The 23371-nt window shown below is 42.6% G+C and overlaps 1 protein-coding gene across 1 annotated transcript in view; it reads left to right on the top strand.

Moving 5' to 3' along the window:
* The window catches only part of NSF (N-ethylmaleimide sensitive factor, vesicle fusing ATPase), an 80188-nt gene that overhangs the window by 19613 nt on the left and 37204 nt on the right, over positions 1-23371 (top strand). The window contains exons 2-4 of the mRNA XM_083146933.1: positions 11336-11421; positions 15845-15944; positions 16261-16300. Of these exons, the coding sequence (XP_083003059.1) occupies positions 11336-11421; positions 15845-15944; positions 16261-16300 (226 nt within the window). The remainder of the gene's footprint in view (positions 1-11335; positions 11422-15844; positions 15945-16260; positions 16301-23371) is intronic.

Here is a 23371-nt window from a genome sequence, read left to right as displayed (position 1 = left end):
TTGTTGCTGCTGCTGTTGCTGGGGAGAGGACAGTCCGACATCCCCCTGCAGTTCCGCTGGCTGTGGTTCTGTGTCCAGTGTCACCATTGCCGCCGTCCCCACCACCATAAGTGGAACACACATAGCAGCTCAAGCAGCATGGGTCATATGCTGAGACCAGAGCCTGGGGCCTCAGGTGATAGAGCAACTATACTGTGTGCCAGAAGCACGCCTAGACCCCAGTGAGCATTTGTCAAAGGGCATTTGGTCAGCACCAGATGTGTCAGTCTCTCCCTGGCTGATTGGCTCACTTGGCGAGTAAAGTTCCTCCAGATCCCTGGCTCCAGCATGCTGCGGGTCCCATCACGAGCTCCCCTACTTTTCAGGCCCTGGCCACTCATGCTGCCAGCTACTCAGCAGCTCACCATGGCCATCAGGCAGAGCCGGGTGTCACTGTCAGCTCCTCTGTGGGCCTTTCTCCCTGGGAAGCCAAGCAGAAATATGACGGTCATTTGCTCGGCGACTGATTGGATGTGTCAAGGAAGTGGCAGGAATCCTGAGCCAATCAGGAATGTGAGACGGCACCAATGAGCGAGCTCTCCCATAAGGCATGCATTAGAGACGCGGACAGATCAACCAGCATTATGAATAGTGCACTGGCTCCTGATAGGCTGCCCTATGCAAGCCCTGGCTCCTGATTGACTCCCAATCAGGAAGATCCCATTGACTCCCATTCATAATGACATTGCTGTCTGTGTCTCTGGCAGCTCAGTACTAATCACAATACTGCCATCTTTGTCCCATTTCTATTTGGGCCTGGGACTCAAGTAACCTTAGACTTCCCCTAATGGCATAACTGCATCGCTAAGCACAGATGCTCAGTCACCCCGTGTGTACAGGCCATTAGACTCTGCATTTAGTTTGGACTCGTATGATGTTATTTATGTTGCTGCTTTTGAAAGGTGTGTGGGGTATACTTCGGGATACCCCTAGAAGATGTGGTAGTATAAAAGGTAGACTTCCTAGTGCACAACATAATGACAATATAAATCACAATTTTATCATTTTAAAATATAAGTGAATTCAAATAATATACGTTACACTTGTAATATTCTACAATAAATAGGTTTGTGAATATAACATCAGATGATGAAAATGATTTCTATTCACAATTTATAAAAAATGGCTAATACCGGTAAACAGCATTAATAATTTTACGTAGACAAACCGATATAACACAAACATATAACCTAAATGAGTTGTCTTTTAAGCCCTGTACACACGGGGGGATATATCGCTGGGGGATATATCGCTGAGCGATATATCGCTCAGTGTCACGTTTGCATCAGCGACCAGAGATGGTCGCTGATGAAAAAGAAACTGCCGGGGGAGCCTGGCAGTGGAAATCAGCTGGTCGCAGGAGCATGTTCCTGCGACCAGCGATCACTACAGGGGTAAAAATGGGAGCGCGCACCCGGCGATATATCGCCGGTGCACACTCCCATCTTGCCCGCGATATTAGACAAAATCACCTCGTGTGTACACAGCCTTAGGTATACACCAGTTCACTGAGATAAGTCGGTATATGGGCATGTCTCATAGTTTCCTTTGAACATAGTGTGTATTATCTTTTTAGCAAAGTAATTTGTACAAACAGAAAACACATAAGTCCCAAAAGTTGAAAATGAAGAAGGCTGCTCAAGCCTTGAGCTCAGGCTGAAGACCGCTCAAAATGCATTGGATGCGTATAGCCTCTGCTTTATCATGTAGTGTTACAGGATTTCATGGCTTAGTATTTGTATGTAAGTTGTGTTTGTAAACACCAAGGCTACGTCTCCATAATAAACTTTATGGAAAACTACACTGAACTGTTTGTCTGGATCTTCTGCAGACAAGGATACCACATACGTGTACTTTCACCACTGGGGAATTGGAGAGATAGAAATAGGAATACAGATTATTTTCTTGTTGCCTGGTGACCTTAAGCAAATGATTGGTGATGTCATGTAGTAGTCTTTCTGGGATTTCCATTGATTATATAATAGCTGTCTGAGGCCCTTGCCTTGTAGATGTATTCCAATCGTGGAACACCACATTTTGGTAATTTAAATGTTTATCTATTATTTTTTTTTTAAAGTATGATGTAAAATTGCTGTTCTCCTTTCTTCATACTTATATATCCTAAAAGTCATGTTGTGTTTTTTTTTATGATTTTTTTTATACTGCCTCTTTAATAGTCATCAGTGGAGGGAATTTAGGGGCAGATTTATTAAGCTTGGAGAAGAGATAAACTGGAGATAACGCGGAGAAAAGGTAAAAGGCGATAACGCATCAGCCAATCAACTCCCAACTGTCTTTTTCAAACACAGTTGATTGGCTGTGCTTTATCTCCTTTTGCCTTTTCTCCGCTTTATCTCCAGTTTATCTCTTCTCCAAGCTTAATAAATCTGCCCCTTAGTTCCCTGCTGTGTCCTTCCAGTGTCCGCATTACTGTACTTGAGCTACGTTTTCTTTAGTGGATACACTCCTATGCTCCTCAGCAAGCACACAGTGGTAATTATACAAGAAGATGCTTGTATGTTTTGTCAGGAACAAAGTGTTCCAATAAATCCATATTGTATTGTTAACATGTGTTAAATATCTCTGAATGTACCATGTAACCTCAAAGTTAACACAAACTAAAAGGTATATATTCAGGCCATTCTATTTGGATTACCAACATCATTGTATTTAGTAGCCTTTGAGAATGCAGGAATTAATTTCATGTGAACGATCTCCCACATCTTTAGGTCAGCGTTCTAACCAAATCTGAGGCAGGTTATAATTTAAGAAGTCAGTCATTTGAGCCGCTGTGGTGTCACTGCCATGTGTTCACACCGAGCATTGCTGCAAAGTGTGTATGCCAAATTGTCACTTACTTTGTATTTCTGCTGTGTAAAAGAAGCAGCTTTGTACCTTGACAACCTTCTACAGGAATGTGAAAGAACTTGGTGGTCTTATTTAGCTCAAATGGAAAGAGCCTGGGCCTGTTCACAGCATGTTCTCCATGGCGTACCCTGCCTCCACTGTCGGCCTTAAATGTGAGTGTGTTAGAAACCAAACAAATAGCTGGGTGCTGGTGTCACATGCAGGGGAACCACTCCAGGAATACAATGACATTGGTAAATTATCAATTGAATATTTACATTTTAATTTAAAAAAGAGAAACCTCCCCAGTAGTAAAATACAGCTTAATTAATTACATATAATCAAGAGATGACCAACACAGAAAGAGCTTTGCAAAATCATAATATAAGCTGGCAATACATTTGAGTGCTGCAATGGCATTAATGTAACCATAGATATCAGGGTAACATATATTTTGTCTACTGTTAAAATTGGTAACGATTAGTCTGGGGTAGGGTTTATTTGCTGGAAGTAAAATATCAGCATATCTAAGGAATAGTAAATAATAAGACACTTGTCTCCTAGAACATATAATGTTAATAAGGCACATCCATTTTCTCACTTTTCGAAACTTAGTGCATCTGGCCCTTAACCTGGCGGGTGCAGTGACGCAATGGGGGTTATTTTGGTTCACTCTTTCTGACAAAATCCTTCTTAGATGGACATAACCATGTGCATTGCAGGTGGGGCAGATGTTACTTGTGCAGAGAGAGTTAGATTTGGTTGGGGTTTTACTTCAAAGTGATATCTATATTGCAGTGTAAATATAAAGCAGTCCGTATTTTCCCTGCACAGTAACAAAATATCTCACCCAAATCTAATTCTCTCTGCACGTTTTACATCTGCCCCCCCCTGCAGTGCACATGATTTTGTCAGAAAGAGTGAACCAAAATATCCCCCAATGTTACAGAGTCTCAATCGATGCAAACGCCCATAACTTTATGCGCTTTCCTGTTACATTAAGGCAACTTTCTCAAAAAAGAAGTCTATGATTTGCCATCTGTGCTATTCACCATTATTATTTTTTCTCCGAGTATGTTGTTGTCAGATAGCAAATCTCAGACCAACAAAAAAGAAAACACTGGGGTGTTATCCATTTAATCAATGGTTAACATTTTGCGCTGTAGCAAGGGTACCCGAACTGAGTAATCAAGCTCTAGCAGTCCACATTTTATGGATATACATGGCTGAGCACAGATGGTTAAATCAAATTGAATGAGGTACTAATTAAGTCACCTGTTCCCTGGTATTGTTTTCCTTCATGCTTAGACCAATAGGTTATTTTAAAGACCGTGTTTGTGAGCCTCTGCTATACAGCTTGAGAAAACCCTACTGTTGTCTTTCTTTCTACCAATTTTGCTGATCGGTACAGCCTGGTTCAGTAATAGCTGATGATGCTTGTTTACCTTTCCCTGGATTAAAGGGGTTGCTCCATCCTCTTACATTCAGACCATCATAGAGTTAGACAGTAAGCTAGTAGAGATTTTGGGGCAGAACCATGCAGCACATAACTGCTGGCGTGGATCACGACAAGCCATGTTATACTTTCTGTAACCCAGAAGTCCTTCTTCCTCATTGCAAACAACTCCCAGGCTGACAATGATCAAGACCGTAAAGGTCACATCTTATGTTACCATTGTAACCCGTTGGTGAGGTGTTTTTTTAATTAACAGGACACCATAAATGACTGTTCAGCACATGTTTGATGCAGGTAGCTAAGGTCAGGGTCTTGCTTATTTGATCATCATCTTGTTCGTCACGTCAATGTTATCTAGTCTGAGTGATTATATTTTTTCATTTTATTTTTTACATATAAAAGACTGAGTAAGGCTGTCTGCGTACTGATTGTTGGTATTCTATGTCAATGTGTTTATATTTGCTGTGTGCATTTAATTCTGCGTATTCTTTGCTGGAAGAATCATTAGGATGTACATCAAACCAGACACCGTGGGATGTCTGCTCTTGAGCAATTTGGGATGGTGTGAATCTCCAGTGATTGTTGCTGAGTGCATGAGTCTGGCTTTAGCATAGCATCCTAGTTCTTGAAATATCCATTAAAATTTCCTGATGTGTTAGAGAAGCCATAATGACCTGGATTCTGTACAGCTGCAGGGACACATGAGGGAGGGAGACTGGATCTTCTCTATGACATACAGAGAGGCAGAGATTCATTTCTTTGTGAGGAAAGGCAAGTCACTGTTCAGAAGCAGTTTGCATTATTTATCTCCAGAATAGCTTATTACATCTAGCTGTAGAGACCTCAAGGGTAACTCTTTCTGTTCCAGAGTGAGCATGGTGCTTACACTAGGGTAAGCTTAAGGAGCTTATGCATGCTGCAGTTTTACGGACCAAGTTGGTCATTTTAGATTAACTTGTCCAGAAAGTACAATGTATCACCGCAAATAAAATTTCTGATCCTGATCACCACCTGAACCACTCAGACATTGGCTGATATGGCTGGTAAGTTCACATAGATGATGCTAACATATAGTAGTAGATACTGTCCTCATCTGACCATGCCACCTGTGCCTTATATAATCTGACTGGATGTTTGTTTTGTCCACAAATTGGTATTGGAACGGTGTTCCATCAAATGGGACAAATATCTTTCATTTGGACTCAGTGTACAGACATTGCCTGCCTCCAATCAATCAATCGTTTGGTGGGAACTGTAGCTGATTTATGAATTTGCATAGAGTCAGACTGTTGAGGCTATGATGCTGAAGAATCTTATCAGATACACAGCTACTTTGCACTGACATATATATCCCCATAGTTGTGCCAGTACAGCATCTAAATATCTCCAGGACATGATGCTGAATAGCAGAGACTCTCCTCATATATATATACAGCTGATGGAAATATAGCAACAACATAATATACTACAGTATTACATTTTTGGCACACCTAAATACAAGAAACTGGAGGAACAGTAAAGTAACCAACTATAAATTGCACTAGAGAAGGTAGTAAGCTAGTTTATTCAATATCTTTTTTTTGTTGTTGCAGAAAATAGGCAATTCTGCGATTCTGAAGGTAAAGGGCCCCATACACTACAACAATATGTCTGACCCTGAAGTCGGATGTAATTTCCCGTGACTTGAATTTCCGGTCCCGGGCGGCCGACGTCACAAAAAGGGTGTGCACGGGCCGCGCCGTGATGAAAAGGGGCCGCCCCGAAGGCTCTGCACTGCCGGAGAAGTGTCGGGCTTTGCTATCTACTGCGGTGCCGGGCTTCCCTGGTACCACCAGAGGAGTAGGAGGCAGGCTGTTTTAGCGGGACACTGCCAGTGGGGAAGGGCGCATTTTGCCCTTTAAAAATCAGTGTCCCACTAAAACAGCCTAGCGGGAACACTAGCTATATATCATATGCACAAAAAACACTCCTTTTTCCATCTGATGCCATGCAATTCTGATATATCAATGGTGCAGTGCAAGCTATCTAGGGGCTCCTATCAGACACTGACTGGACTGCGCATCGGATGGAAAACTCATATAATTTGCCACTTTACAAATGATATATCAGCCCGAAAGGTCATAATCAAACTACATTTTTCAAAATCGTTTGTAGTGTATGGGGGCCTTACGTGTGGCATTATTATTCTTATCCAAGGAGTCCGCAGCGCCCAATTACAGAGTGCATAAACGAATAAGCAAAACAGGAAATGGTGACTTACAGGTGAATACAGTAAGGGGCAAGTTCAGGGTACATAAACAGCTGCATTAGCGGACAGCACTGATGTATGTGTTAGAGTGGCAGAAAAACGCAGAATTTGGTACCATCTAAAAGCAGGTAAAGAATGGCATCTAGTTGCGACAGTTTTGTCCGGTTTCTGCTCGCCCTGCAGAAGGCAAGAAGAAATCCTCTAATCAGGAGTTTACAGAGAATCTAAATTAATAGCCTCAATATGGGTTTTTAATTTACTTCCCCAAATTGTTCTCCAAATATATTTGTGTCCGGGCAAAATTTGCTTTATTTTGTTAATGTGTGGCCAAAAGAGCCAGGTGTACGGTATACTGTAAAATGTATTATAAGGGTAAAAGGTCACTTTGAACAAAGCAAAGGCAAAACAATAGGTTCTACACAAGATCGTTTCCTGCATCAGCATCGGAGCATTAACCGTATAAAAAAACACCATGGGCCTTATTCTGGTCTGTGCGGCCGGAGCCGAATATGCGGCCAGGACCGTGCGTCCTAAACCCCGCCTTCCATACGGATCGCTCACTCCGTCCGAATGCGGTAAGCCGCTGACCGTACGGAGCACGAGTGGATTTCTCATGTATACACCTCCTCCATCTCTGGGAACCTCCCCCATCATTCGATGGTCGCATACCATCGAATGTAGGACCGAGCGGTCAGGCAGCTCCCGCAAGCTCAGACCACTCGGGCATTTCTCCGTGCAAAAGCAGGGATCTGGGCGGGCAGCTGACATCCGGCAATGTCATATGTCCGCCCCCTACACGTGCGTCACGGCCGCATTACCATACGTACGCCCAGCGTTTTCATGGGAACGCCCATGAAACGCGGGGCATATGTTAATGAGGCCAAACAGCCCTTCACGCCCCTCTCCTCCCCCTGTTTGTAGTGTAAACAATTCATGCGGAATTTGGACGTATGTCCCTTTCGCACATGCGCAGATATGCCTCTGCACATGCACAAACACAAAACATTGGCGGAACGAGCGCACGCGGACATATCCGCACCAACCAGAATAAGGGCCTATGTTACAATGACGATTGCTACAGGTTTTCCTATTTTAAAGCTGGGAAATATGGATGCACTTGCGACTGACATGTTGTTGATGCAGACCTCTATGTGGCTTTTGATGTGATGCTAGAGAGCAGCAGTGCCTACACAGCCTGAGCACGAGGTACCCAGAGAGGGAGATGGTGTCCAGTTTGACAAGCTTATGCTCTTAATCAGTCAGCTGATTACAGAAATGTATCTAAAGCCTTAGGGATTTTATTCTGTATCTGACAAGCAGATGATATGACCTGTATTTCTGGTGGTGACCTTAAGTTAACCCTTTAAGCACATAACTGCTGGCCAGAAGTGTCTTGTCACATTGCTGCTGTGCCACTTAGATTTGTAATCGGTGATCAGTTTGTGTTTAGTATACAAAGTATTCAGACATAATCCTGCTGGTGAAAGACCGGAGATGACATAGGGTCTTTGGCTTTGCAGCAGGTAGCAAAAGGACAGATAGGGGAGTAGGGGCCTGAGCACTCCATCTGTTGTCACTATCGTTAATCTCCTCATTCTATCCACAGCTATGGGATACTCCTTTTTTCACCTTCTTCCTTTCCAAATTACTGGCTTCCAAGGTTGAAAAAAACAAACTTATGTGAATTAATCAATAGATCATTGAACAAACTGCATGGTTCTGCAAAATCCTCCAGCTGATAGTTTGCTAAATACAGATGCTTGTTAGTATCCTCTCAGCTTCACTGAGCCTCCTGTGTGTCCAAGCACCCACTGTCAGGCCACAGATGGAAAAAAGTTATTCATCCTGTTCTGTTGAAGTATATAGAGTTCAACAAGATGATGCGGTGGTTGGGAGAGGGAGGGGGGGGGGGGGGGGGTGATGCAGCACATAACCGGTACAACCTCTCCCTCTGATGTTTGAGATGCAATAGAATAGGTAAGCACCGCATACACTAGCCCTAGTATATCTAGCTACTGATTTGGGCTATATTTGTAAAATAGTCTCTGAACGCCTGTTTAGTGGATTTATTTTATAGATGTGAGAAGTCAAAAAAAAGTATTTATAAACTTTATATAATACAGAAATTTATTGCATATTTCAAATAATATTTTCACTTATAAATTCAATTGCAGCAGAACTGTTAGCCAGCAATGTTTTATAGCAGTGTTTCTAAAGTATCAGTATTAAGTATAAGTATTAATTGATGTTTGTGGGGATCCATTTTCTATCACATCTTTTTGCACATGCCTTGCCTTTAGACAAAACCCAGACAAGGGAAAATTAGAGTAACTGAAAACATAGCAGTCATTGTAAGCCATACATATTATGAGTGCATTGTATTCCCAGGCATGGTTTGGAGTCTTGTTTTTTGTTGTATTTTGGGATGTTTACTCCAGATTGGTTAGATCGTTCTGTTTGTGGACATAGAGAATTGTCTTTTGTTTTTTTGTGGATCCTTTATAGTTTGCCAAATTGTCTGTTAGTCCCATACACACTGGGCGATCCCAGCTGCTGCCGATATCTGTGGGCGATGCTGATGGGCGATGGAGGACCATGTGTGGAGCAGGGGCCATGTTGCATTCAGCATTTGATCCGCAGCCTGGTCTGTACATGCAGAGACAACAAAGTGGGTTGTTAATGACATTGTAGAGTGTGTAGTAGTAGTAGTAGTGGTAGAGGTAGCGGCAGCAGCAGTAGTAGTGGCACAATAAAAAATAAACAGAGCGGATTCCTCATCAGATTGAATTTAATTTGTTTAATTTTGGGTTGCGCATCCAGGCCAAGAAGGGCACAAGTTAAATGCTGTTGCAAGGACAACTTATGTCTGAATTAACCTTTTATAGTATGCAATGGAAAGAAAAACAATTGTGGAGAATTCTTAATAAAAAAAATACGATTGAACTAATGTTTAATTTGTTTAATTAAAATGTGATCGATTTATCACTCATGGAAACATGAAGCTGCAAATTTTTTTCGATCGTATGCGATGTGATGTCGCACTGCGATTTCCTTTGATGCTCCCCCATGTGCATACAATCATGTGATAAATCACATGCCTCTTGCGACTTGAAATCGGGTGATGGAATGAGTGCTGGACTATCTGGGGGTATATAAAATGGCAGATCCCACATCGCATTGCGATAAATCGCATGTGTTTAAAACCACATGCGATAGGATACATATTATGTGTAGTACATAATATCTTGAGATGCAGTATTCGACCAACGTGCATGGCGTCTGGTGTCATGTGATTGGCGTGCGATCCATGTGATTTGATGAAATTGCATGATTGTACCTTATATCTCACAAGTGTATGGGGTGCATTAGAAGCTGATTGGTTGCAACCCTTATCACTGCTTCATACATCTTCCCCTTAGTACCAGCCAATCAGCTACTCTGTATAATTTAATATTATGCAAATATTGGTTGCCATGGGCCATTTCTTCTCTGGCTCACTTCTCTTCCCTTATCACTGCTTCATACATCTACCTCTTTATCCAAGGCTTAGTAAATACTAGCCTTATGAGTATGACAGACACCTTTACTAAAATGCTGCCGGTACTTCTGTATTATCACGGCTCCCACGATTTCCATCTTATGGGATCTTATACAATTTAAAATTGTATACCATTGTATATGGCATACAATGGCATACGATGAGATGAGATGAGATTTTAAATTGTATAAGCACACTAATGGGTGCTTTCAAGGTCAATTGGCCCCCCTGTAAGATTTTTAATTGTATAAGCACCCTAATGGGTGCTTACAATGTTAAATGCACCCCCACTATCAACGCCAACCCGAAGTGTGGCGAGCGCAGCGAGCCCGCAAGGGGCGGCGGTACGCGTCCTCCGACCTTTTCATACCCCCAATATCCATGTCGGCGTGGAGCTGATTCTATATAGTGTGGCAAGCGCAGCGAGGGGACGCGTAATACTTTACATGTATTACGCGTCCCCTCGCGGGGCTCGCCACTCTTCGGGCTCGGTGGCTCGCTGCGCTCGCCACACTATATAAAATCAACTCCACGCTGACATGGATAGTGGGGGTATGAAAAGGTCAGAGGACGCGTGCCGCCGCCCCTCGCGGTCCTCTGCGCTCGCCACGCTTCGGGTTGGCGTTGATAGTGGGGGTGGCGTGGGGGTGCATTTAACATTGTAAGCACCCATTAGGGTGATTATACAATTAAAAATCTTATAGGGGGGCCAATTGACCTTGAAAGCACCCATTAGTGTGCTTATACAATTTAAAATCTCATCTCATCGTATGCCATGTACAATGGTATACAATTTTAAATTGTATAAGATCGGGTCCCATCGCAGCACATCTCATCTCATTGCATACCATCTTAAGCCTTATGGTATGCAATGAGATGAGATGAGATGGGAGCCGTGATAGTACACAAGTACCATGCTACCATCTTCACTCCTCTCAGAATCTATAAATTACATTGTATAGAATTTGTATTGTATTGTAAAATGTTATTTTCCTGTGTGTTGAAGCTTTGTCAGATTACTGAGACATTGCCAGCAGTGATCACTCTGGGCAAGAATCAGAAATAAAATAAACATGTTTACAAGAAAAATAAAATATTCCCTGTGCCAATGGTTTATGTTGCCTGTCTCCTGAGTATGCATTGCACATAGATAATTATTATCATCTTCTTGTTATGTTATATCTAACAAAATCGCTGTTCCCCACAGTCTATGCAAGCAGCCAGATGTCCTACAGATGAGCTTTCTCTGTCCAACTGCGCCGTTGTGAATGAAAAGGATTTTCAGTCCGGGCAGTAAGTATAGCTACCTAAATGAATGTGTTGCTTTTTTGTCTTCTTCCGTTGTGCCAATGTATATAGAGCATATCTTTCTGAATGAATTTGATGTTAAGACCTGTCCCTTCTTAATTGTAATCAGCAAGTGAATTATGAAACCTAAGACATCATACATATTCCCTTGTGCAGGAGATATACAGCCGAGGCGAGTTCTATAGGTGCTGTCCCCTGTGGTTCTGTTTTGCAGATGCCATTGCATGTTTAGTTGTACAACGGGCTTGCTAAGCATTCTATTTGCTGTAGCTGTCTGCAACCTCTGTTGGCATGTGTTACATGTGACTTAATTTATGCAGATTACATGTGACACGTTTTTGTAATGTATTTTTAATACACGTTTATTGTTTACAAAATCCGTTAGTGCCGCCTCCTTTGTTCTGAAGATATCTATTTACCCTGTGGAAGGCACCACGGTCCATTCCAACACCAGCCAGAGTGCCGACCGACCTGCCGCATATACATACATACACATATATATATATATATATATATATATATATATATATATATATATATATATATATATATATATGATTAATTTAACAGTTTAAAAAAGTCATCTACAACCTGTCCACCTCATAATGATAGGTGAAATTATCATAAACTCAAATTATTTTACATTCTCTATATGGACCTAGTACTCTAAAACTTTCAGTATTTATCTTTTCTTCAGTATAACCTGACAACTAGAAATTACCATAATTCTGCAGTACAGACCTAATACACAACATACATCATTATATATAGCTGTAAATCAGATGAATGAAGGCTCTGTACCATGAACTGGAGCAAAGACCTCAACATCACGATCGGGAGACCAAAAAAAGTGTGTGGCAGGTAGTGGTACCTTCTACATGCCACTGATCAAGATTATTTCAAGGTGCTAAACATGTGGAGTGCTGGGCTTGGTATTGCAATTACAAATCATTGTGGTTTAGCACAGCTCAAACATTCCTCAGTACAACTTAGTTTTTCAGCAAAAAGGGTGAAGAATGAAGACGCACTTGTATTGTAAAACAGAATTGGCACACCACTTAAGTGACTGAAGGTAATAGTGTGATACAGTTTTGATACAAATGTTTATTAGGGTTATGGGCCCCATACATCATCAATTAATTGTGACAATCCTCCGTTCTGGAGATGATTGTCACAATTAATCTTTAATGTGTGGGCTCCACCTTTTGGCAATCCCAATAAAAAAATAATAGGGATCACCAATCGATTGCTGAATCAGAGTTTTAAACATGTTTAAAAATCTGGTTTTATTGGAGTTGAATTTTTGTATGTGTGGGCATTCTAATGGCCCCCATACATCAGCAAACACAATTAATTGCTTCGCAGATCCAGTGATTCTTCCCCCCCCCCCCCCCTGATAAATGGTTTCTTCAATCTATTTGACTTGCCCACACATTACAGATTTGTTTTAGTGATCTGGATATTTTTCCTGTTATGGGCCCCATACATCAGCAATCACAATGAATGGTTTTCCAGATCCACAGATTTTTTTGGCCAGATAAATGGTTTCTACAATCTATTTGACTTGCCCACACATTACAGATTTGTTTCAGTGATCGGCAGATTTTTCCTGTTAGAATGCCCACACATACAAAAATGAAACTCCAATAAAACCAGATTTTTAAACATGTTTAAAAATCTGATTCAGCAATTGATTGGCGATCCCTATTCATTTTTGATTGGGATCGCCAAAAGGGGGAGCCCACACATTAAAGGTTAATTGTGGCAATCCTCTCCAGAACGGAGGATTGTCACAATTAATTGCTGATGTATGGGGCCCATAACAGGAAAAATCTGCCGATCACTGAAACAAATCTGTAGTGTGTGGGCAAGTCAAATAGATTGAAGAAACCCTTTATCTGGGGAAAAAAATCACCAGATCTCAAGGCCCCCATACATTAGGCCGACTTGTCCTTAGGACTTGTCCTTAGGACAAGTCGGACCCAATTCTCCTGTGAGCCGCCCGGCAGCTCCCCGGGAGGCTCACATACAATTTGTCACTTGAATAACCAAATTTTACATGTGATAAATCTCTTGCGATTTACCACATGTAACGGGGAGCTGCAGCGGGCGGTGAGGAGCAGGGGGGCGCCGGTGATCAGGATGAGCAGTGGGGCGGGCGGCGGGTCCCGGAGCACTTAGTTGGCCGGGCTGGGGCGCAGGGAGCCGTTCAAGAAGCCACTGCCGTCAGCGGGAGCAGGGGGGGGGGGGGGGCGGCGCAGAGTACCAGAGAGCCGGGCAGGAGAAGACGCTGCCAGTGCCAGGCAGCGGCGGGACTCGGGAGCAGAACACTTAAAAAAAAAAAAAAAAAAAGCCGATACAAACGCATAGGAAGCCATTGATTGGCTGAGACCTCTCTCTGCCGCTGCAGCGTCTTCTCCTGCCCGGCTCTCTGGTACTCTGCGCCGCCCCCCCTGCTCCCGCTGATGGCAGCTTCTTCTCCTCCTCTGCCGGGCTCCCTGCGCCGCTCCCCTGATCCCTCCGGCCGGCTCGGGTAGGTCCCCCCGCCAGCTGCAGTCCCTGCATGGCTCCGGGCAGCACATAAGATTTAGAAAATCTTATGTGCAGCCCGTCCGACCTCCCGACTCCGATCCGATGCGCACGGGGCCGCGCATCGGGTCGGAGGGCATTTCTCCATATGCGATTTGGGCCGATTTTATGGCCCGATTCATCTGAATCGGGCAAAATCGTGCCCAAATCGCATAGTGTATGGGGGCTTTTAGAAGCAATTATTTGTGATTGCTGATGTATGGGGCCCATCACCTAATCTCTAGGCTTGCATGATTTTGTGACTGATTTATTACAGGACGGGCAGCATACAGTGTAGCTGATCTTGCCTTCAGCTGGCATCGTAGAAAATAGAACAAATACAGAACACACTGTGTTATTAACAATGCAAGATAATTATGGAGGTTTCCAGAACATAGGGCACCAGCAACCCCTCTCACATCTTTTCTTAAAAAGCAATTGTACATTCTCATCTTGAGGAGAGCACTCTCACAAAAAGTTACACTTTTGCAAGTGGGAAACCATGTGAGATTTTTACTTATCAAGGTGATAATTCCTCTCAGAAACTGAGAACAATGGTAGGATTCCTCTAAAAGTGAAAGAAGCAGGTTTCCAGCCCATTGCATTTATTTTCTCTTTAAAATACATGGGTGGATTACATTAAGGTCTTTGGGCGGGATGCTGTATCATCCTCGCCCCCATACCGCCGCACTTCGCATTCCTATTTATCGCATATGCAGTAACATATGCGATAATTATGGCAAAGGACAGCTCTTGCGTTACGAGCTGTCCTTTGCGATAGAGTCAGCGGGTCCCATGGGGACCCGATGGCTCTCCCCTCCCTCCCTTACCCGGCGCTGCTGCTGCTGCATCGGGCTCTCCTCCTCCCTGCACCTGGAAGAGGATAAATGCAGGAAGGAGGAGGTCACAGGTCCCGGCGCAGCTCTGTGCTGCCCGGACACAGGTGAGGGGGGGGGGCGCGATGCTGGGCGGCGGGGGGTTGCGATAGAAGCCCATAGGCTTCTATGGGGCACCGCCACCCGGCGGGGGATGCTTACAGCATCCCAAAATGCGGTGAAAACCCGATAACGGGGTGTTTACCGCATTTTTAGCTTAGAGAATCTCCCCCTTTGTCACCAGCCTTGTCCTGGACCTGCAATTGCTCATAGTGACAAATACAATACAGAAGATTTCAGGTGCTCAGTTTGCTGCTTCCACAGTGGCATTGCTGGCATCCTCCAAACATACGCATTTCCTGCTTCCACAGTGGCATTGCTAAAGTATATTGTGTAACACTATAGCTATCCAGTAATTATCTTATATAGATGTATTGAAATGATGACACAAATAATGCAAATTTGTCACTGAGGGGCAGATGTCCTGCTCTGTAGCAGACACGTGGTAGGACATATACATGTATCTACAAGGGCAGCAATGGCTCACTTTGGTTGCAGATTCATCTTATCTGTTTCCCAGATATACGTCATAGCGCATACTTCGTCATATTGCTTACTAAAATGTTTTTTGTTTTTTTAAATGTCCTTAAAAAATGCATTTTGTATAGTATATTACATTTGAAAGTCCCCTAAATTCACCAGTCAACCTCTTGAATAATTTTGTCATATGCATGCATAATTTGATGCATTCATGTGTGTTGAGAGGTCCCACTGGCTCCTCCAACCAGAAGGTGCAAAATTTTGCACTTCAGTTGATGCCTCTATTTTGTTCCACAAGCACCATACATTTGAGTGCAAAATACACACATAAACTTGCATAAAAGCATTTTGTTGCAGCATTACACTTCTATAAATGACTTTATGGCTGGCATTTGAAATTCACACGCTCGTTCTTTTGCCTGTAGACATGTACATGTGAGGACCTCACCAAACCATCGGTATATCTTCACCATAAAGACCCATCATACTGTGCTACCAGGGAATATTGCTTTCAGCCTTCCTCAGGTAAGACTCATTTAGTTCCACACAAGCATCAGGTTGACATGGGGTTTTTCATTTATTTATTTTTTTGTGCCGATAGGCGATATTTCATGCCCTACCATCCATTTGGGTGTGGTGAGAGAATAACACAAATTTGTTGCCCAGGGCCCCCACGGACCTTAATCCGTCCCTGAATTTTCTAAAATGGGAGTTGTATTGAAGATAAGATGTGGCCTATAGCAACCATTTGCATTGTAATTACTGTATTTATTTAGCACCTTCTAGAAGATAAAAGATAGAATCTGATAAAATATGTGAACATTATTTGTCTCCTCTGTAGAGAAAATGGGCTGGCCTCTCCATCGGACAGGATGTGGAAGGTAAACAAATATTAACGTATTAGTGATCAAATATAATTATTTAACAGTTTAACACACACAGATTCCACAGCTTTACAGAGAATATTTGAACATTCACATCAGTCCCTGTCCCAGTGGAGCTTACAATCTATATTCCCTACCACATGTACATGCGCACACAGACATTCTAGGGTTAATTTTTGTTGGGAGCCAATTAGCCTACCAGTATATTTTTGGATTGTGGGAGGAAACCGTAGGAAACCCACGCAAGTACGGGAGAATATACAAACTCCGCACAGTTAGGGCCAATTAGTGGGAATCAAACCCATGATCTCAGTGCTGTGAGTCAGTAATGCCAACCATTACACCCTCCGCACTGCCCAAATAATGAGTGATTCATCAAGCTTTAAATCATGCAAAAACACCTGTGTATTAAAGGCACAAATGTTTGAACTTGGGAATTAAGTGGGGGTCTGTCATTCCCAGGACAATCTCTCATTGCAAGTGCTTTCCTGGCATTCTTTCATTAATAATTTGTTCTGAGAATACTTCTCACATTGCTGTTAAAAGTGAATAGCGATGCTACCATTTATTGGGACATAATAAAACCCTTTTTTTTTTTTTTTTCTACATGGTACTTGTTTTAGTGATAAAATGACTATGTAATACATAGAAACCATTTTCTCTAGGATTAGGGTTATGGAATAAAAACGACAGCAGTAGATTGTTGTCCACTTATCACCTATCTTGCAGTGGAGCTTGTCACATGCTAAACTAAATCCTTCGCATTCTCTGCATAATGTTTCTAAAATGAGCTATTTTCCGAGTATTGCTGTCATGTCACACAAGAACATAAACATTCATTCTGTGCAGATGTAAACATTTGAATACAATTTCTAGATTCATTGCTGCCAGGCATATAAACCAAAGCCCTTTGTACTCCCTAAGGCAGTGTTGACTAACCTTGACACTCCAGCTGTTGTTGACCTACACATCCCAGAATGCCTTGCTACAGTTATACTATCTGGCTATGCTAAAACTGATGCAGGGTATGCTGGGATGTGTAGTTCAATAAAAGCTGGAGTGTCAAGGTTAGCCATCACTGCCCTAAGGTCTGTGTAGAAATGCATTCTCTTTCATACACTTCCAGCTGTACACAACCCGCATAGGCGAAATGTTATAGTATGATGGAAAAACCTTGCTAAAAACTTTATTACACAAAACATGAGCAGTGACAGGGGCGTAGCTAAGGGTTCATGGGCCCTGGTGCGAAAGGTCATCTTGGGGCCCCCCTACATACAACAAAATTAAAATCTCGGTCTGTTTATATTTTAATACATCATTGCCAAGGGGGGTTAATGTCCGTTGCCATGGGTTCTTGCTCGTTGCCAAGGGGTTATTATGTGTTGCCAGGGGTTATTGGATGCTGCCAAGTGGTTAAATTTTTTTTTATCAGGGGTTAATGCTCGTTGCCAGGGGGGGTTTATTCCCGTTGCCAGGGGTTCTAGCTCGTTGCCAAGGGGTTAATACGTATGTGCCCACCCCAGCCACCCGCCCGTACGCTGCTGTTGCTGCCCCTGCCTTACCCTGCGCAGAGAGAGACAGACGCTAGAGTCATTTTTCACTTCCAGCGTCTCTGACAGGGAGCACAGCTCTGCAGCCGCGTTACCAGGAAGTGCAGAGCTGCGCTTCCTGTCAGACGCTAGAGGTGAATTATGACTTCTAGCGTCTGTCTTTGTGTGCAGGGGAAGGCAGGGGCAGCCGTAGCTGACGGGCTGGTGGCCGGAAACATAGGCGCACCGGCAGCTATTGCAGTGCTGCCGGCAGCCTAGTGAGAGCTGAGATGAGGACTCGGAGCGGAGGTATGACCTCTGAGTAACCAGGCCGGACAGTGGCGGGGGCTGGGCCCCCCTAGCTCAGGGGCCCGGTCGCAGGTGCGACCGCTGCGACCCCTGTAGCTACGCCACTGAGCAGTGGCATTGAGGGGTAGATGTATGAAGCAGCGATAAGAGAGGAGAAGTGATAAAGTGCCTGGTACTTTATCACTTCTCCCCTGTACTTTATCACTGCTTCATACCTGTACCCCTCAGTGAGGTAAACTCAGCATTTTTTTTCAATTCATTTTTTACATATTTTTTTAAATGTTCAAATAAATTTGAATTGTTGCCAGGAATATATTCATAAATATCTTCAATCTTTCATCCATCAAAAGATTATATAATTTATGGAGAGGGAAGACAGTCTACGGCATATATTACAGTGTTGATTTTACACACTGAACTTTACTTAAAGCAGTGGTTCCCAACCTAGGTCCTCAAGTACCCCCAACACGTTTTCTAGGTCACCCAGCAGGTGCACTCATTACTCACTGACATATTTTAAAAGTTCCACAGGTGGAGCTAATTATGTCACTTGTGATTATGTGTGGAGACATGGAAAACGTGCACTATTGGGGGTACTTGAGGACTAAAGCTGCCCATATACGTACCAATTACCAGGTACTTTTTGTGCTAAAATAGCATCGCATCGCATGCACAACGCATGCACAACGATGCTATTTTAGCACAAAAAGTACCGGGTAATTGGTTCGTGTATGGGCACCTTAAGGTTGAGAACCACTGATTTAACTTTGCCATTATTTTAGTTCCTCAGATTAAATATATATATGTGCTGCAAGTACTCTGCATGTCATAAAATAAAAAAAACTAATTCCTTCATTCAATTATGTGGTTTTTATTTGGGCACATTATGTATTTTTTTATTATCAGTTATTTCTATAGTGCACCCATATTCCGCAGTGCTTTACAGAGAGATCCTGCACCAATGGAGCTTACAATCTAAATTCCCTACAACATGTAGATGCGCACACACATTCATTCTAGGGTTAATTTTGATGAGAACCAATGAACCTAGATGTATATTTTGGATTGTAGGAGGAAACCGAAGTACCCGGAGTAAACCCATGCAAGTATGGGGAGAATATACAAACTCCACACAGTTAGGGCCATGGTGGGAATTGAACCCATGACCTCAGCGCTGTGAGGCAGCAATGCTAACCTTTACACCAGACCTGTCCAACCTGCGGCCCTCCAGCTGTTGTTAAACTACACATCCCAGCATGCCTTGCAATAGTTTTAGCATTCCCCTTATAGCAATACTATGTCAAGGCATGCTGGGATGTGTAGTTCCACAACATCTGGAGGGCAGCAGGTTGGACATGCCTGCTTTACACTATCTGCCTTTGATAACACATGGTGAGGGGGGTGTACTAAACTCTGGAGAGAGAAAAAGTACCTACCAATGAGCTTCTAACCGCCATGTCATAGCCTGTGTTTGAAAAATGAGTTATGAGCTGATTGGTGCTTTTATCACTCTTCAAGGCTTACCCCTAATAGTCATTTGATGCTGGACATCTTTTTTTTTTAACAGAGTGTTTGAACTCTTAACATCTTTTTAAATGTATTTATTTATTAATTAACACTTTCTTATATAGTGCAGCATATTCCGTTGCGCTTTACAAAGGAGACAGTGATACAACAAACAGGGTATTTACAGCCAGTCAAAATGTAGGATGAGACTTTTATGTATTTAATGTGTGTGTGTGTGTTTCTTAATCAAATAAAGCAAAACATTTATTATATGTACAGCTTTCTGATCTACATTTGTCTCATGTCATATCTCCTCCATTACTCTGATTTGACATGCAACAAATTAATTGGTTCTCCCCCACCTCCCCTTTATTAATCCTGTGCTGTTTGCCTTACCGAACCAGAAGGTAGTTTCCGGCTTTGCAATGAATAATTGAGGCATTGGGGAATTAAGTATGCCTCTGTGTACTATAAATAACCCCTCTCTGATGCCCCCGCTCCCTTGGCTTAATGCTCATATTTTATTAGCCTGTTAGCCAGCGCTAGAGAAGAGTGTAATCATTAACCATTGAGGAAGAGACTCTCTTCAGGGCATTGTATGGTGACTGGATGACTATTCAGCTGGGAACATTTGGCAGTAGATTATGCTATTTCCATCACTGCTCTTCACTGTGCAATGGTGTATATTGTTATTGGGCTTACTGCTGATTTATTATATTTGTGGTGTGTAGAGTGCATGCTTCCATCTCTTTACCAGGCAGTGCAAACAGTTTAGAAGTAAAGGTGCATACACACGGAGCAATTTTGTGCGATCTTCTAAGCAATCTGACTAGATTGCTTAGAAAGTAAGCACAGATCTCTCCGTGTGTATACCCTGAGATGGAGCATACACACAGAGAGATATGTGCTTACTTTCTAAGCAATCTAGTCAGATTGCTTAGAAAATAGCACAAATTTGCTCCGTGTGTATGTCCCTTATGTGCTCTCCATGGGAGTTCTTGACACCAGCAAAATTGCTTAGCACAGATCTTTACGTGTGTATGCCCCTTAAGGATTGCTTAATTTTATCAATTTTATTTTTATTTATATTTTAAAAGCACACTTGATTTTTGTTATCATGATATGGTGCTGTGGTACTGCGTATTAAAAGTAATCACCAGCAGTGCCAAATAATGTTAAAAAAACATTAGCTTGCTTAGATTTTTCTTTTTGTCACTTGCTTTCAAAGAAATATTATGTCAGAAAATGTTTTAATTTTTCATTTAGGATCAACAGAATTGTTGTTTTATAATCTTGTACTTTTGTTGCTGCATTCCCCTTATGTCACTATTGGAAAAAATAGGATATATAAATGTCCGCGCTAAAAAATAGCAGCCTGTTGTCAAAAAGATATTAGAGGGATGTCACCACACCCCTAGGAAAATGCAGAAGGAAAAAAGGTTAATCTCAGTGTCACTGACAGTAGGCGCTTTTTAGAAATAAAGCAAATAATTTCTTACTCCCCTCTGGATATCTTTTATGGTGTCCTCTTTTCTCATGTATTACTTCTCTCCTCGGGTTACATGAAAGAAATAAGGGAACACAATACACGTATCCTCGTGCAATATTGAAAGGGGTATTCAAAGGTTTGTATCATGTGACTTTCAGGTATAATACAAATGAGTTGACCACCGATATGTGGTTTTAGAATGCGGAGGTTGCCCTCCTATACCATCTACTCACAGTGGATCACTGGAAAAACAGCATATCATAGGGGTCTTTTATCTCTCTCCACTCCACTCTTTTGCTCCCAATAAATTCTCTAGAGCAAGAAGGAAGTGCTGGAGTAAATCTTTAAAAGTAGTTTTTATTCATAGAATGCACAAATGAACATCGATAAAAAATATATGATGGGGGTACTTAGCTCTAGTGGTTTTGGTCAGGTATTTTCCAAGGTATAAATATAGGAAAAAATCGGGGCCCCGATGTCCTTTCCGCTTCCAATAAGAGCCAGTCCCCAACACTGCAATGGTAACAAAAGAGTCCCCACCAACGCGTTTCGATCTGTTTATAGAAATCTTGGTTATGTCCTCCCGGAATGAGGGTTTTGAGATTAAAATTACTAGGACATGCTACCTATATGAGGATCATATTATGTATACATTGTATATTACAGCTGTCACACATTAGCCAATTAGTGTGCTATATAAACCCACAACAGAAGAGTACCTGCACACCTTGACAAAGATCTATAAACAGATCGAAACGCGTTGGTGGGGACTCTTCTGTTACCATTGCAGTGTTGGGGACTGGCTCTTATTGGAAGCGGAAAGGACATCGGGGCCCCGATTTTTTCCTATATTTACACCTTGGAAAATACCTGACCAAAACCACTAGAGCTAAGTACCCCTTATGTCACCACTGCAGCTCTGCATTCCCCTTATGTCACCACTGCAGCTCTGCATTCCCCTTATGTCACCACTGCAGCTCTGCTTTCCTCCGCTGCCACCACTGCAGCTCTGCTTTCCTCCGCTGCCACCACTGCAGCTCTGCTTTCCTCCGCTGCCACCACTGCAGCTCTGCTTTCCTCCGCTGCCACCACTGTAGCTCTGCTTTCCTCCGCTGCCACCACTGTAGCTCTGCTTTCCTCCGCTGCCACCACTGTAGCTCTGCTTTCCTCCGCTGCCACCACTGTAGCTCTGCTTTCCCCCCGCTGTCACCGCTGTACCTCTTCTTTCCCCATTTGTCACCCCTGTAGCTTTGCTTTCCCCCACTGTCACCACTGTAGGTCTGCTTTCCTCTGCTGCCACCACTGTAGCTCTGTTTTCCCCCGCTGCCACCACTGTAGCTCTGTTTTCCCCCGATGTTACCACTGTAGCACTGTTTTCCCCCGCTGTTACCACTGTAGCTCTCCTTTCCTTGCTGTTATCACTGTAGCTCTGCTTTCCCCATCCCTGACATGAGGTGCCCAGGCTGGAGGAAATTGATGCCTCCAGACATTAATGACCAACTCTGTGAGGAAGTCTACATTTTAATGAAGAGATGACATCAGATGCCTGGCTCAAAGAACCAAATTAAATGTAGTTTCACAGCTCTCAACATGTATTTTCTAATCATATTTAATGGAAGACAATCGTTTGAATTTGGACATATGCTTAAAATTCCATGGAAATTAGAAATTGTTCCATGTGAATGAGGGAGATATGGGTTGTGGATTATAATTTGTAATCCAAACAACGGTTTGCAATCAGCTGATGGTTCATAAACTGGGTCTTGCATGGAAGTCAAATCAATCTGTCTCCTTTGTGAATAAATTACTTTCTGGGCACTTGTATAACCATTTGCTGCCTTAAGTCCTAATAAGACAGATGGCAGCATTCATGAGGAGTCTGTTGAGAGTTTGTGGGTAACATATGTTTCTATAAAACTGCTGCAGAATGCAGGAAGATAATTTAATAGGTGCTATGATTTACCGGGTGTACTTTTAAATCAGTTTAATTGCCTTTATTTTATTTTGTAAGTATTTAAAATCCACTTATCCAATTATCCCTAACCACAGCATCATAATTATCCTATGGTTTTATTTAGAGTTGTTATATTTTATTATATTTTAGTGATTTGTCTATTAGATGCGTCTGGACTGGAGATGTTACCCCTATGTCCCTCCTCCTTATATGTGTTACCCAATGGGAGTTCATGTCCCCCCCATTTCCCATAACTCATTGTAATTTCCTAATGTTGCCAT

Source organism: Crinia signifera, chromosome 6 (assembly GCF_055691185.1).
Source record: "Crinia signifera chromosome 6, ASM5569118v1, whole genome shotgun sequence".
Classification (NCBI taxonomy): domain Eukaryota; kingdom Metazoa; phylum Chordata; class Amphibia; order Anura; family Myobatrachidae; genus Crinia; species Crinia signifera.
This window is presented reverse-complemented; position numbering and strand designations above follow the sequence as displayed.